Source organism: Ctenopharyngodon idella, chromosome 20 (assembly GCF_019924925.1).
Source record: "Ctenopharyngodon idella isolate HZGC_01 chromosome 20, HZGC01, whole genome shotgun sequence".
Classification (NCBI taxonomy): domain Eukaryota; kingdom Metazoa; phylum Chordata; class Actinopteri; order Cypriniformes; family Xenocyprididae; genus Ctenopharyngodon; species Ctenopharyngodon idella.
Window position 1 is genome coordinate 30615297 of NC_067239.1, and position 14886 is coordinate 30630182.

General features: G+C 36.6%; 1 protein-coding gene across 2 annotated transcripts in view; it reads left to right on the plus strand.

Annotated features, from left to right (window-relative positions):
• The window catches only part of fut8b (fucosyltransferase 8b (alpha (1,6) fucosyltransferase)), a 91133-nt gene extending 76613 nt beyond the window's left edge, over nt 1-14520 (plus strand). For both annotated transcript variants that reach the window (XM_051874672.1, XM_051874671.1), the window contains 4 exons: nt 6509-6755; nt 9310-9486; nt 10198-10348; nt 11305-14520. In XM_051874672.1, the coding sequence (XP_051730632.1) occupies nt 6509-6755; nt 9310-9486; nt 10198-10348; nt 11305-11634 (905 nt within the window). In that variant the 3' untranslated portion in view covers nt 11635-14520. The remainder of the gene's footprint in view (nt 1-6508; nt 6756-9309; nt 9487-10197; nt 10349-11304) is intronic.
• The last annotated feature ends 366 nt before the right edge of the window (nt 14521-14886 follow it).

Below are 14886 nucleotides of genomic sequence, written 5' to 3' on the forward strand. Positions count from 1 at the left end.
AAACAAACTTTTGACCGGTCTCTAAATGTATTGATGTATGCAGGCGTCTCTAATTAAAACATTACTCCATTCTCTGATTAAACACTGTGCTGCATTGATTTAATTGTTTTTTTTTTTTCCCCCTTTCCTTATAATTTGTTTAATACATTTTTAAATTAACATTTGTCATTGCTTATATATTCCAATCCTCAGATCAGATTATAATTTTATTCTTTATTATGCCAATTAAGCACTTTTAATTACCACTATGTTTGAAATGTGCTATATATAAATGAAGTCTTCCTGTGCTGAATCCATCAGGTCATATTTAACAAGAATTTGTGCAGCAGCATTTTCTACTGTAAAACTCGTTCACCATGTGTGTCGTGTGAACTACAGTCCACTTCTCTAATGCTCCTAATGCTAAATAGACAAAGTGTGAAGCTCTAGTACAAGACAGATATTTAAGTGTAATGAGGACATGTGAAAATTTCCTCTCTTCTTTGTGTCCTAATTATTACAGCCGAGGATCTGTTGGGGGAATAGATTATCTGAGGATTCTTGTCAAAACCCATTCCAGCCACGAGAAAAAAAGCAGAAAAAGAGCTGCGAGTGCTCTTACGTAAGCCTGGGAATGGCTTGGGAGTTTTTTTTTCTTAAATATTTCATGCTTTACCTAATTAAAATTTCAAGCACACTCTGATCACATGTGCACTTGCTCATAGAAAGGCTGTAAAACAGCCGGCGGGCCACTGTTGTTGTTTTCTAATTGTTAGGGAGAGTTTTAATGAGCTAGTTGTCAGTTGGTTTGTGGTTGGGAATGTCAAAGCCGTGTTCAGCTGGTTTAACGCTCATAATTAGCAGACCCGCTGTAACTTGTTTTTTGACAAATTATTAAAACAAAGCCGCTTCTATCCAACACCTTCTGCTTCGGTTAATTTGCGGTTTGTGTTTCTAAACTCAGTTCAAGTTCTTGTAGGCTAATCATAACCATTTCATTCCTCTAATAACGGCGTGACAGTAAAGCATGTGAGAGAATGAAACAGGAAAGTTCACCCAAAAATGAACACAGTGTCATCATTTACTCACCCTCGTGTCTTTTTAAACTTCTTGAACACATCACCGTAACTCTAAAGTAAGTACATTATAATATCTTATTATTCATAGCTGTATCAATATTACCATTATTAATACTATTATTATTATTATTATCACTGCCATTGCAACTACTACTATTATCATTACTATTAATGGCTGTATCAATATTACCATTATTAATATTATTATTATTATTGCTATTACTATTATCTTTATTTTTCCTGTTCCTGATCCTTTAACCTCCCCCTCATTCCGGATGAAATGAGTATATTTGTTAATGTTTATCATTACTACTACTGCTAATACTATTATTACTATTTGTCATTTCTTATTAATTGGATTTATCATTATTATTATTATTGTTGTTATTATTATTATTATTATTATTATTAATACTGCTATTACTGTTGCTATTGTCACCTTCCTCATTTTTTGCGTGTGATACTATTATTATCTTCATCATTATTATTGTCAATTTTCTTTTTTTTTCTTTTTTTTCCCCTCTTTGATATATATTTTTTTCTTAACTCTGGTTATGTCTGTTGTACTTTCGTACATGCTCCTTTATTCATATATTTCCACTCCCACACCCAGTTACACTTAGTTATACACACACACACACACACACACACACACAAATCATACTGGCTGTTATGCATGTTTTGTTGGTCTTTGTATTTGTATTTTGCATTTAATTTCTTTTCTGTAAATATTGTAATTGTCTGTTTGCATAATAAAAAATAAATAAATAAATAAAGTAAGTACATGTAGTTAATTAATATTACTCAGTACTTATTTGAGTAAGTGCAATGTAACTACATCACCTTAAAGAGGAAATATCATGAAAATCTGAACAGACAACAAAGGGGCTGAGGTAGTAGTTGTAGTAGAGTGTTGTTACACATTTTACACCGGACTGCTTCATAAGCGAGGGTCAATTCAACACTGGATTTGCATAAAAGTTTAACATGACGGCACATGCTAGTCAATGAGTTGAATCAACTCCACAGAAACTATATAAATTTATCCACTAACCGTTCAGAAACATCCAGTTTCATTCTAAAAGTTGTAACTTCTTCCTGAGTCTCTCCATCAGTGTCCGACTCCGGTTTGAACAATGTAAGGCTGAACACTTTCGTCATTTTGGCTGCGTGAGATTCTCCAGCTTTGTTGTTGTTGAGCAACCGAAGCGTGAGCTGTTAAAGCTCCGCCCTCTTCTGGAAAGGGGGCCGGGAGCAGCAGCTCATTTGCATTTAAAGGGACACACACAAAAACGGCGTGTTTTTGCTCACACCCAAACGGGCAAATTTGACAAGTTATAATAAATTATCTGTGGAGTATTTTGAGCTGAAACTTCAGACACATCCTGGGGACACCAGAGACTTATATTACACCTTGTAAAAGGGGCATTATTGGTCCCCTTTAAAATATTTTTATGTATTTATAATATTTTTATATTTTTTGGAGCTTGACCATATCCATCCCTTTACTTTCATTGAATGGAAAAGAGCAGCATGTTCCAGGCTAGGGTGAGCTGTCCCTTTAAAAACTGTTTATCTACCGAATAAATATCTGCCGCTTCTGCCTCTCTGGCTCTTTCTTTTGGCCTGTGTCTCTTTGTCTCTCTGTGTTTCTCTGGAGGATGTTTGTGAAAGGACTCCGGGTAAGTGACCTGCTTAATCTGACGTGTCCAGACTTCTGCCCCGAGACCAGCGCCAGTCATTCCAGCACCAGGGAGAGCGAGTTTGTTTGTGCGCAGGAGCGCTGAAACGGGTCACCTTGGCATGCGAAACCCGGCGACTTTTGAAGAAACTTGCCTCCGGAACACTTTGGGAATATTTCTGCAGATCAAAGTCTCTGGTTTCCTCCTGCTGCCGTCGTCCTCTCGCGCTCTTGTCCTTCCTTTGCCCCATGTAACGCAAACCGCACCATTAAATCTAATCAGTCTTTATTTCTCAGGGGTGACTTTGCATCTGCACGGCACCACATAAACCATGCAACGCTTTAATGCAGTTAAACGCTACAGGAGACATCTGCATCAAACATTTATGAAAACCTGTGACAGGTCGAGCGTTTATTCTTTACGGTTAGCTGATGAAAATCCACTGACATGCTCTGAACTCCAGCTGAGGTTATGCTAGAGTATAAAACAGAAAATTCTCATTTGAACTGTTTTAAAATGCCAATAAAATGCTCTAAGTTACTACATTTGTCTACCATAAACAGCCTACAGTTACTGGCTAATGAACTGTATCACATGGCAGAAGAATTCAGCTCAAAAGCATGTTTGCAGCTCTATTTTTCATCATTTAGTAACAGCGTTGGTGTTGTTTTGAGCACACAGGTGCACGCAGACAGATGCTGATAGGAGTGAGCGATTGTCTTCAGGTGTGGCTGCTGCGTTCTTGTTAAAAAACATGAGTTTTCTCATGCAAATTGGACATTTTCTTTGTTTCTACCTCAGCTAGATGCATTGTGAATTGGTTGTGCTTTAAAATATGGTTTGTGTTTTATATCAAGCATTTGCATACATCTTGAAATGGTGATAAATGGGTTGAGTGAGCAGTGCCAGGTTCAGCTACTTGATGCTAATGCCGCGGCTCTCTTCCAAATTCTATTGAGCTTCCTACCTTGAAAGCATCATTGGCAATGCAGTAGGGAGCTAAATGCTTTGTTTTGGCCATTTTGGCAGCGTTGCATGTATCTGCAATCCCGGAATGCATTGTGATTAGCTCAGTATTTTATTCAACAAAGGTTTGATAGAAAAAATGTTCCATCCAATTAAAAATGAACCGTTTCACCCAGTATCTATTGTTTCACACAGCTAGCAAAGTGAACATGTCATCATTTACTCACCCTCATGTCGTTTCAAAAATGATTTTATTTCTGCTATTTTGTGTAAAATGAAAGTAGATGCAGACAGACTATGTTGAGTTCCAAAAACGAACATAAAGGACCATAAAGGTTGGGTAAAAGTGGTGATTTGTGTGCTGTTTTCCAAGAGTTCTCAGGTCAGATTTATTTGAACATACCATAATTTTGTAAAGTTTATTATTTTTTAAGTAAAACATCTAGCAACGCCCCTCGGTCGGTCTGGGGCCCCTTACACCATGACGCGATGTGATAAGATTCCAGCGACAAACAATTTGTCTGTCCACACCAGACAGGACGTGACTAGGAGACGCAATAAAGTCAATCCAAAATCACAGCCAATCAGAAGAGCGTGTGGGCGGGCTCTCTTTGCAAACTCCCTGCACTCGCAACGAAATGGAATACATAATCAAATTCATGAAAAAAATCCTGTTCCGGTGGGTAAAATCAGCTTAATTTTGGCAGGGCTCCCTTGGTAAAATTCGCATTCCAGGGTCGCACCCACGGACATGAAAAACAACCCGCAGCTGCTGTGTTAAAGTAGCCCAATTCCGCAGGAAAGCCGTAGACTTGGCAACACTGGACACGGTGTAAAGCATGGGGCTTGGTGTGGTCGCACCAGTTGCACCGCCCTAAGGACGGCCCTGGTCATTGGTTCCAGTCCCAGGGAAAGCATGAACTGAGAAAATGTAAGTCGCTTTGGATAAAATCGTCTGCCAGCGTGTGTTTGTGTGTGGGTTAGGATGCCTGAAGCTCACTGACAGTAGAGAAGGTTTGGAATGAAGCCAGAGTGTTGCATAATTGAATGGACTCTATTCTCACCAACTGCCGACGTATTTCCTGTAAAATCTCAGTGCAGCGTGAGCTTCTAGTAGCAAACTATTTTCTGTCATATTTCTAATAACTGACAATCACAAATAATTACAATGTATTATAATATCATATATTATATATATTAACAACTATAGTAAGTACAACATTTTTTAATAATGAATTCCAGAGTCCACCATTTCTGTATCCTCGCTGTAGCAGCTGGAGTTGTACAATGTCTGCACCAAAGAGGCATTACGAGTGTTGTGCTTTGGGATGTCCCAGTGAACATAAGAGTCTCCATAGACTCCCACCATCTGAGTCACTGAGGACATCGTGGTTAAATTTCATTTTCGAAGAAAATGTCATAAGTCTTATATGTTTGCGGCAACCATTTTGTACCTGACTGCTTCACAAACAAGGGTCTTTTCAATACTGGATTTTCACAAAGGTTGATTCTGAAACATATAAGGCTAAACACCGCTACTGACAGTTTCGGACATTTTCAATGTGTGAGATTGCCCTGTTTTGTTGTTGCCGGTATGGCCAAGCATGAGGTCTTGAAGCTCCGCCCTCTTGTTGAAAGGTGGCTTGGAGTAGCAGCTCATTTGCATTTAAAGGGACACACACAAAAACAGTGCGTTTTTGCGTTTTTGTTTTTAACATGCTATAAAAATGATCTGTGGGGAATTTTGAGCTAAAACTTCACATACACACGCTGGGGACATCAGAGACTTATTTTACATATTGTAAAAAGGGGCATAATAGGTCCCCTTTAATTTTGTGCTTAATTTTTTATTTTATTGGATTAGTATTTTTGTAATGTGCTTTAATATATATTGTTTCAAAGCAGCTTTACTGAAAATAATTTATGTTACTGTGTATAATATCTTAATTTCCTAATACCTAATAGTCACATTTAGCAGATTAGAGCTGGGCGATAATATACTTACATTTTGCGAAAATATAAACAATCAAGCTGTCGAGATTTGCTATATAGTATATATCGCTTTACGTGAGTGTGTATGTATGCAGATAAAGATGGACATACAAATGTATATAAAGAGCTGGGTGATAATATAGTTACATTTTGCAACAAAAAAAAAAAAACAGACAGTTGAGATTTGCTATATAATATATATATTGCTTTATGTGAGTGTACTGTATGCATGAGGATAAAGTTGAGTATAATATATATCCAACTTCATATATAGAGCTCTTTGATAATACAGTTTACATTTATCACATTTTACAGATACAGACTGCATACAATTTCCATACACTGCACTGCACCTGAAGTTGCATTGACCACTGAGGCTAAATGCAGAAGTGATTGTGCATATAATCCATTAAAGTCACCATGAAATCAAAATTTGCATTTCCTGTTTTTTTTTTTACGGTATGTTACAGTATATATTATAAGTGATTTATCTGTGCACAATTTTTTTTTAAATTCATGTGCCTCGTAAGCTTTATTCAAAATATCTTCCCCTCCCTCTTGCAGCATCTCTTCTCTTCTCTGATGATGAGGGCGGGGCAACCTGTCACTCACATGAGATCCACCAATAGCAAACCACAACCATCCAATCAATTCCCCACGGACAAAATCAAGCCCCGCCCAACATTTGTTCTCATTCCAGATGCTGTTTCACATGAATATATATCACAATAGGGAAGAAAAGACCATCATAACTTCTGTTTCATGCCGAATTTAAACTTTAAAATGATGATATAACATGTTTCTCTACAGGTGAGGATCATGACCGAGACGTTCAGGTGGTGGAGCTGCCCATTGTCGACAGTCTTCACCCCAGACCTCCATACCTTCCGCTTGCTATCCCAGAAGACCTTGCGCCTCGACTGCAGCGTCTGCATGGCGACCCGTCCGTCTGGTGGGTGTCTCAGTTCGTCAAGTACCTAGTCCGTCCTCAGGCCTGGCTGGAAAAGGAGATCCAAGAAACGTGTGTCAAACTGGGCTTTAAACACCCTATTATTGGGTTGGTATATCTCTCATCCTTCTCAGTCTATCAGATAATCATTTTATTTGTCTTCTCACATTTCTTTCCATCTGTCTGTGTGTGTGTTGGTTTTTATCTGTGCCCGTGGCAGATGCGTCTGGGTGGGTGTTACGCTGATAAAACACTGTAAGATAAAGATGACACACGATAATGAGAATGAACATGACTCACAATCATGATGAAATTAATGAGAATAAATGAGAACTGAATTGCGGCCTCATAGGAAGCACCATTCTCTCATGACGGCGCTGTGAAATATAATAACCCAAATAATATAATAAAGTAAATCTACAGTGAAGCATAGAGATCAGCTGAAAAGAAAGAGATAGACAAACACTAATGTGTTTAAGTACTTGATTTCTGCTCCTGTTTCTGAAAACATTCCTGTCAGTCTAATTTTAATGCATTTTTCTGACAAATATGTCAAGCATCAGTACTACTAGTGCTCATAGTAAAGTATTGAAGTTCAGCGTGTGTCGTCCTGCAGCGCTTGTGATTCAGACATGAATGATTTTTCAAATCATGTTTGTTGATGCTGTGCTAGTACTTATTTTCACTAATAAATGATCAGACTTTCAGACTTACCTGACAAATTATTTAAAAAAAAAAAAAAAAGAAGAAGAATTCCCATAGACTTGCAGTGAATTGATATGCTCATATGAAGTAACTTGCACTGGCTATGTTAGGAATGAATTAGCATGCAAAAATATCTGCAAATAAAGTAAGAAAAATAAACTTAATTCAAAGGGAAAAGAACTGACTCCACTAACAGATATTTTTGTCTTGATTTAAGCAAAAAAATCACTTGATTTTGATCAATTTTTCAGAAAAAAAAAAAAATTAAGTCACTTTGCTTCGCAAGTAAATGTATCTTGATTTTAGAATGTTTAGATATATATGTACTAGAAAACAAGACAAAAATACTCAGAAAGAACTTTTTTGCAGTGTTGCTTTGGTTGCATTGTGTGATGTGATATAGATCATTCAAAATTTTCATGGTTAAGAGCTCAAACAGTAGAGTATGACACCAGCAACATCTAGATCATGAGTTTGCTTCCTAGAAAATGCATCTTGAATTCAAATGTATTTTTTAGGTTTGATGAAAGCATAAATGCATAATGCATTTTGCAAATCTAAACATACATGCATAAATGTACATACATAATTTTAAACATGATTCATCAAAGGTTTTGACTCATGCATTTGGCAGATGCTTTTATTCAAAGTGACTTACATTGCATTCATGGTATACATTTTATTAGGGTTGTAATGAGATCTCGCGAGATGAAAATGTGACGAGATTTCTCGTCAAGGTGAAAAGCAGTCTCATGATAGCCTATTGCCATGATGGAGCGTGATGGAGAAATTAGGATAGAAGGATATAATAGGCCACTGCTACGTTCACATTACTCCTCCACTGTCGTTTTGCTTTTTCTAAAAATAAAAATCATTTAATTCAGTTGGATAAAGATTGCTTCACTTCCATCCAGCTCATCCAACACGAGCTGCAGAGTCGTACATAATGCAGCAAGAATCAGACTTTACTGATCACACGACGAGAGTAAGTGACGAGATGACTGACAAGACCATGGCGGAGGATTTGTTGCACAACAGAGCCTAAAAGCATCTGACAAGTGTTTTGACTTGTAGAATTTTCGCTCAGCACTGCTGCTCCCTAATAACAGAGTATGCACATCCTGTGAAATAGAAAGTGAAAGTAAAACGCGAGCGCTTGGCTGTGTAGTTGTAACCATCGCTCTCAGCTCTGTATCATGTTTGAAGAAAAATGTGGTCTCTATTTGCACTTTGAATATTGACAGAGTACTTTAATTATGGTTGCACTTACTGTTTGCCCTTAAGACTAAGAGAAAACTGTTATTCATTTTTTATTTCCATGATCAATTTGTGGAAAGGAGTTCAGTTAGAAGGTCAAAAGTTGTAGAAGCTCATAAATCATGTACAGTAAGGTCTGAAGAGGCTCATGTGAAATCATACAGGAGAGAAGCAGTTGAGTTTGTGGCAAAAACCTTTTACAGTGCTTGAATATTGTTGTCTTTTACTGCATATGATAATTCATACTCAGAAAGTAGAAATTACATTCATTACAAGATGATTAGGTTAAAACATTTCAAATGCACCTGCAGACTATTTTTCCAGTCATGTATTTCGTCATTGAGGATTCCTTAAAAATACCGTGTAAAAATCTCATCTCGTCTCGTGAGCTAACTGTCTCGACACATTTTATCAGTTCTTCTAGGTCAAACCCATGACCTAGTGCCGTTCTCTACTATTTAAGCTACAGCTTAAAATAGTATTTCCAATCAGGTGCCAATTAGAATATGCAAAGCAGATTACATCATCCACACTGTTGTTCACACTTTATTAAAACTCAGATTAGCAAAATCGACATGGCCACTACAAACTACAAACCTCTCAGACAACAAATGCAGGGATGGTCCCAATTGTTTCTATAGACAGAAGCAGATAAATCCAGTTTGAATGGTACAAATTCAAGCGTGTCTCTGTCTTACAGTGTCCACGTCAGACGGACAGATAAAGTCGGGACAGAGGCCGCGTTTCACCCCATAGAGGAGTACATGGTGCATGTGGAGGAACAGTTCCAGTACATGGCTCAACGGGGCCATGTGGATAAAAAACGAGTGTATTTAGCCACTGACGACCCCTCGCTGTTACAGGAAGCAAAAACCAAGTGAGTTATGAGTCCTTAAAGGGTCACGAAACCCCTTATTTCAGTTCTCACAACAGTTTTGACAAATGCTACAAAAGTGCAGAGAAAGAGGGCAGACAAAAACAGCTTCTGATCCAGTCAGTTTTATTTTGCTCTCATTGAGTTAAAAGCATCAAAGGTTTCTACAAATGCACGCTGCAGTTCACCACTGCACGCAGCAAAATGAAGAAATATATTATACATGGTTTTATAAGCTCACATTATATTATACAAATACACACATTTTCTGTGGGAGCTAAAATTTACTTTATATTTCACTTTATAAATTGCTTTAAATTTAAATGCATTGTTTGGAATTTATTTATTTTATTTATGACCATATATAAATGAAAATTTATAATTACAATTTTTACCTTTTTATATAAAATTATATAATTAAAAAAAAGTATATATTTGATGAGTCATCGATTTTCTGAATGTGTTTTGTGCTATTTTCATCTTCCATTTTTAAAATGTTCATTTTAAACCTGGAAAACAAAAATAGTGGAAAAAAATCTCTAAATGTACCATTTTTCTCCTACATTTAAAATTACAGATGCTAACATTGTCTTCAGTGATGTGCAATACAAGTTGTTAAAATCTCAGAAAATATAGCTTAGTGTTTCTAGACCCTTTAAATTGGCCTCATCTAATATTGAAATGTATTTTTAATATTTTAAATGTGTTCTTCAGGTATGCCGACTATGAGTTCATCAGTGATAACTCCATCTCTTGGTCAGCGAGTTTACACAACCGATACACAGAGAATTCCCTTAGAGGCGTCATCCTGGACATCCACTTCCTGTCACAAACTGACTTCCTGGTTTGCACCTTCTCCTCACAGGTACATAGACCATGTCGCACAAAAACTCTTGTTTATCCTTAAAGCACCTGTTGTTTATCTCACTGGAAACACTTCACAATAAGGTTTCATTTGTTAACAATATAGGGGTTGTGACATATACGGCTGGTAGGGACTACAATGAGCTTCTTCCCTGGTTAGTGACATCACAAACCCTAAAATTTACATAAACCCCGCCCCCGAGAACACACAACAAAGGGGGCGAGGCCATGTTGGGCTGCTTTAGAGAAGAGGAAGAGTTTGTTGTAGTAGAGTGTTGTTTCCATGCCGTCATTTTACACCGGACTGCTTCACAAACGAGGGTCAATTCAACGAAAAAAGATTAACATGACGGCACATGCTAGTCGTTGAATGCTAGAGTTGAATCAACTCCACTCTTCCTGAGTCTCTCCATCAGTGTCGACTCCGGTTTGAACAATGTAAGGCTGAACACCGTTACTGACAATCCTCATTTTGGCTGCGTGAGATTCTCCAGCTTTGTTGTTGTTGAGCAACTGAAGCATGAGCTGTTAAAGCTCCGCCCTCTTCTGGAAAGGTGGCCGGGAGCAGCAGCTCATTTGCATTTAAAGGGACACACACAAAAATGGTGTGTTTTTGCTCACACCCAAACCGACAAATTTGACAAGCTATAATAAATGATCTGTGGGGTATTTTGAGCTGAAACTTCACAGACACATTCTGGGGACACCAGAGACATATAATGTTAAATTCAACATTAGTTAACATGAAGTAACAATGTTATAAAGCATTTATTAATCTTAGTTAATGTTAATTTCATTATTAAAGTCAAAAGTTTTATCTGTTAGTAATATTTAATGGACCTGAGCTGAGCAGTTGTACTTTTTAACTAACATTAACAAAGGTTAATAAACAACATTTTACCATTCTTGTTTCTCCCGCCCAACATTTTTCTGACATTGTTCTTCTGGATCTGTCAGGTGTGTCGTGTGGCTTATGAGATCATGCAGACTCTTCACCCGGACGCCTCTGCTTTCTTCCGCTCTTTGGACGACATCTACTACTTCGGTGGACAGAATGCGCACAACCAAATCGCCATCTACCCGCACCAGGCGCGCACCGCTGAGGACATCCCGCTGGAGCCCGGAGACATCATCGGAGTGGCCGGAAACCACTGGGACGGGTACTCAAAAGGGGTCAACCGCAAACTGGGACGCACCGGCCTCTATCCGTCCTATAAAGTGAAGGAGAAGATCGAGACGGTGAAGTATCCCACTTACCCTGAGGCAGACAAGCTGCTGAGCTTATAGAACAACAGAGATTAATCATGAACGCAAGGACGGATAAACTTGCCTTGCGGAGGATCGCCGAATGGATGTTCCTTTTAGTCTAATCTGACTGAGGTTTGTATAAATCGCATAAGGATCTCTTAGACTGCTGTGGACATTAAGCCTTTGAAACGGCTCTCACATCAGCAGAAGCAAACGATTAAAACTTTTTTTTTTAAATTGTTTTCATGTTTTTTAAATAATCTTTCTCTGTCCTCAAACTGAAGTGAATCTCACAGAGGATGACAGGAATATGTTCAGGTCACATTTCATCCACAAAATCAACAGAAAAAGTAAGAAATTATATTTTGCATTATTAAAATAATACCTATAGGAACTTTGTATTATTTTAATGTTTTTCTTTTTTTTTTTTTCATTTTTCTGTCATTTATAATGTATATGTTTATTTATAATGTTTATTAAATTTATTCACACTTACAATTATGAATTTTTTTTATTTTTTTATTTTCACATTAAGGTAGTATTTGTTGTACTGCCATTTATTTAAGCTGATTTAAATGAGAATGAATTACAAGCTCAAAAAAAAAAATCTGATGCAAATTGGTGTTAAAATGTATTTATAATTCATTTGAAATGTATTTATTTATTTAGTATTTATTTATAATTATAATTATGTTACATTTATATATAATAATGATATAATGAAAATGTATTATTTCAATTATTTTCACAGTATGGTAGTATTTGATATACTGCGTTTTATTTATTTTTGTTTTTTAATTAAATGTTCAGTCTCAGACGGTATGTTATTCAAATTGCAGAGAAAATGTGCTTAATTATTATTAAAATAACGTCAAATTTGCAAAACTTGTAATATTCCTAAAACAGACCTCATGTTCTTTATGCAAAATGTAATTTCTTATTTCTTTCTTTTGATTTAGTGGTGAAATATGATCTGGACATTTTTGTGAAATTCACCCAACTATTTTCTTCACATTGCTCATTTCTCATTTTTCTATCATCACTCAGTTCTTTATCAGTCTTAAGTGTGTATGTGTGTGTTCACACAAACTATTTGTGCTTTATTTATTGTGCATCCAAAGCGGTGCCTGAAATGAAAGGAAAAAGCTTTGCAGAACTTTAATATATAAAAAAGGAATTATTAAATAGTTAGAACTTGACAATTTACCCATTGTTGTCAAAATTACTCATTGTTACTGATCCCTGAATCATTTGCCAATTTTACAAATGAACACAGCCATATATTTAAAAAAAGTTAGCATTAGTTTTGTAGTCAAATATTAGATGTTATGATTTATAAACGTGATCTCATTAGAGATTCATAAGTATTGTTATGTAAAGTGTGGTTCTAGCACATTTTTTTTTACAAATGCACAGATACATACATTACAACATTAATGTATTGGCATGTACAGCTTCAGAGAAGACATGTTTAAAATTCATTTGTTTACAGAATATTGAATTCAAAGGTTCCTTCTGTTCCCACCAGCCTTTCATCGACAGAATTTTTAAATAAATAAATAATTCTCTAAAGTTGTACATAAAACATTTTGACAGCTTATTTTGTATTTACGGTAGCTCAAACATTCACACAGGTCATGGTTTGATTCCCAGGGAATGCATGAACTGATATAATGTGCACCTTGAATGCAATGCAAGATGCTTTGGATAAAAATCAATGCATTAAAGAGGACCTATTATGCTTTTTTTTTTTTTATATATAAATATTCATCTTTCTTTAGTGTGTAATGTTGCTGTTTGAGCATGAAAAAGGGCTGCAAATTCCCTCCAGCAGGAGTTCTTCTCTATATCAGTGTCACTGTTTCTGAACTCCCTGAAACTCCTCCATTATAGTCTTGAGTTTTCTTCCGGCAAAAAACACGTCACAATTTTCCTCATTTAAATAATTCATAAGCAGAATAAAGGGGCGGGGCCTGGTTGAGTTAGTTAGTAGTGTGTTGAAACTCGCAGTTATGGTAAGGGGCAGGACATTTCCCAAACACGCTTGAAGCAATTGACCAATCACAACACATTGTTCCAGCCGACCAATCAGAGCACAGTGTGCTTTTCAGAAGGAGGGGCTTCATAGAGACAGAAACTAAACAGAGCGTTACTGACAGACTGAGAAGAGAGGAGCTGCAACAATGGAGAATATGAGGAAAATAATGCAAGCATGAAAGCATATTCTAGCAGAGCCAAAAAACACAATCAAGACTTTGAAAAAGGGCATAATATGGTCTCTTTAATGTAACATAAATGTAAGTAATGTAATGTACAGTAAGTCCAAAGGTAAAAAAATACTTTACATATGAATTTATGTGAAGTAAAGTACTTTAAAATGTACTTTACATATGAATACCTATGAAAACTAATGAGATCAGCCTGGATTTAAATGTGACATGAACTGAATCATTTTGGGTTTAATGTTCAGTTAGGTTGAGCATCTTTTCTTTAAATAACGAGACGTTAACCCCTAGGAATTGATTAGGTGTTTTTGAATCATATGGAGAGAAATGGGTTTCATGGAAATGTCACTGTAGATTTAAGGTGTTTGCTGTTGTGTTAGTAACCATTGCTGCGATTACAAACTGATGATTTAAAAATGACAAAATGTTCTTTATGAATGGTGTCAGAACAGAGCTGAAGGCAAACCCAACAGAACATTCTTCCAGCTTTTATCATTTCTTTATGTTTATTGACATGATTTGTCGGTTTATTTGCTGCTTTCAACTCTGAAATGAACTTGGAGTTTAACTTTCTTTTGTATAACGAAGACAAATAATGTCCATTATTATGAGACTTTGTCTGCGAGATGTTTTTCACATGTTTTGTTCTAGGGTTTTGTCTTATATAAACCCACTGATCAATTAAAGTGGAGAAATCTGATTGGCTGCTGTGTTACTTCAGAGCTGTGGGTCTGCAGGCTTTTACACCGCATTGATCAATGGTTTCTTTCATCAAAGTTCAGGTTAAATGCGCCTGCACGACATTCATCTTTCAGACCGGTGCTCTGTGTGTGTGTGTGTGTGTGTGTGTGTGTGTGTGTGTGTGTGTGTTTGTGTGTGTGTGTTTGTGTGATTTAATTGTGCAACTTCTATGCATTTTGGATTGAATTTGTGTCCATATTAATACATTTTTCATTTCCAGGCCTCATGTTATGTTTTAGAATATCCCATTGACTTCCATGCATGTATTTTAATGCAAACATGTTTTAATTTGATTTTACAAACTGTCCGCAGAGCTGGAACTATT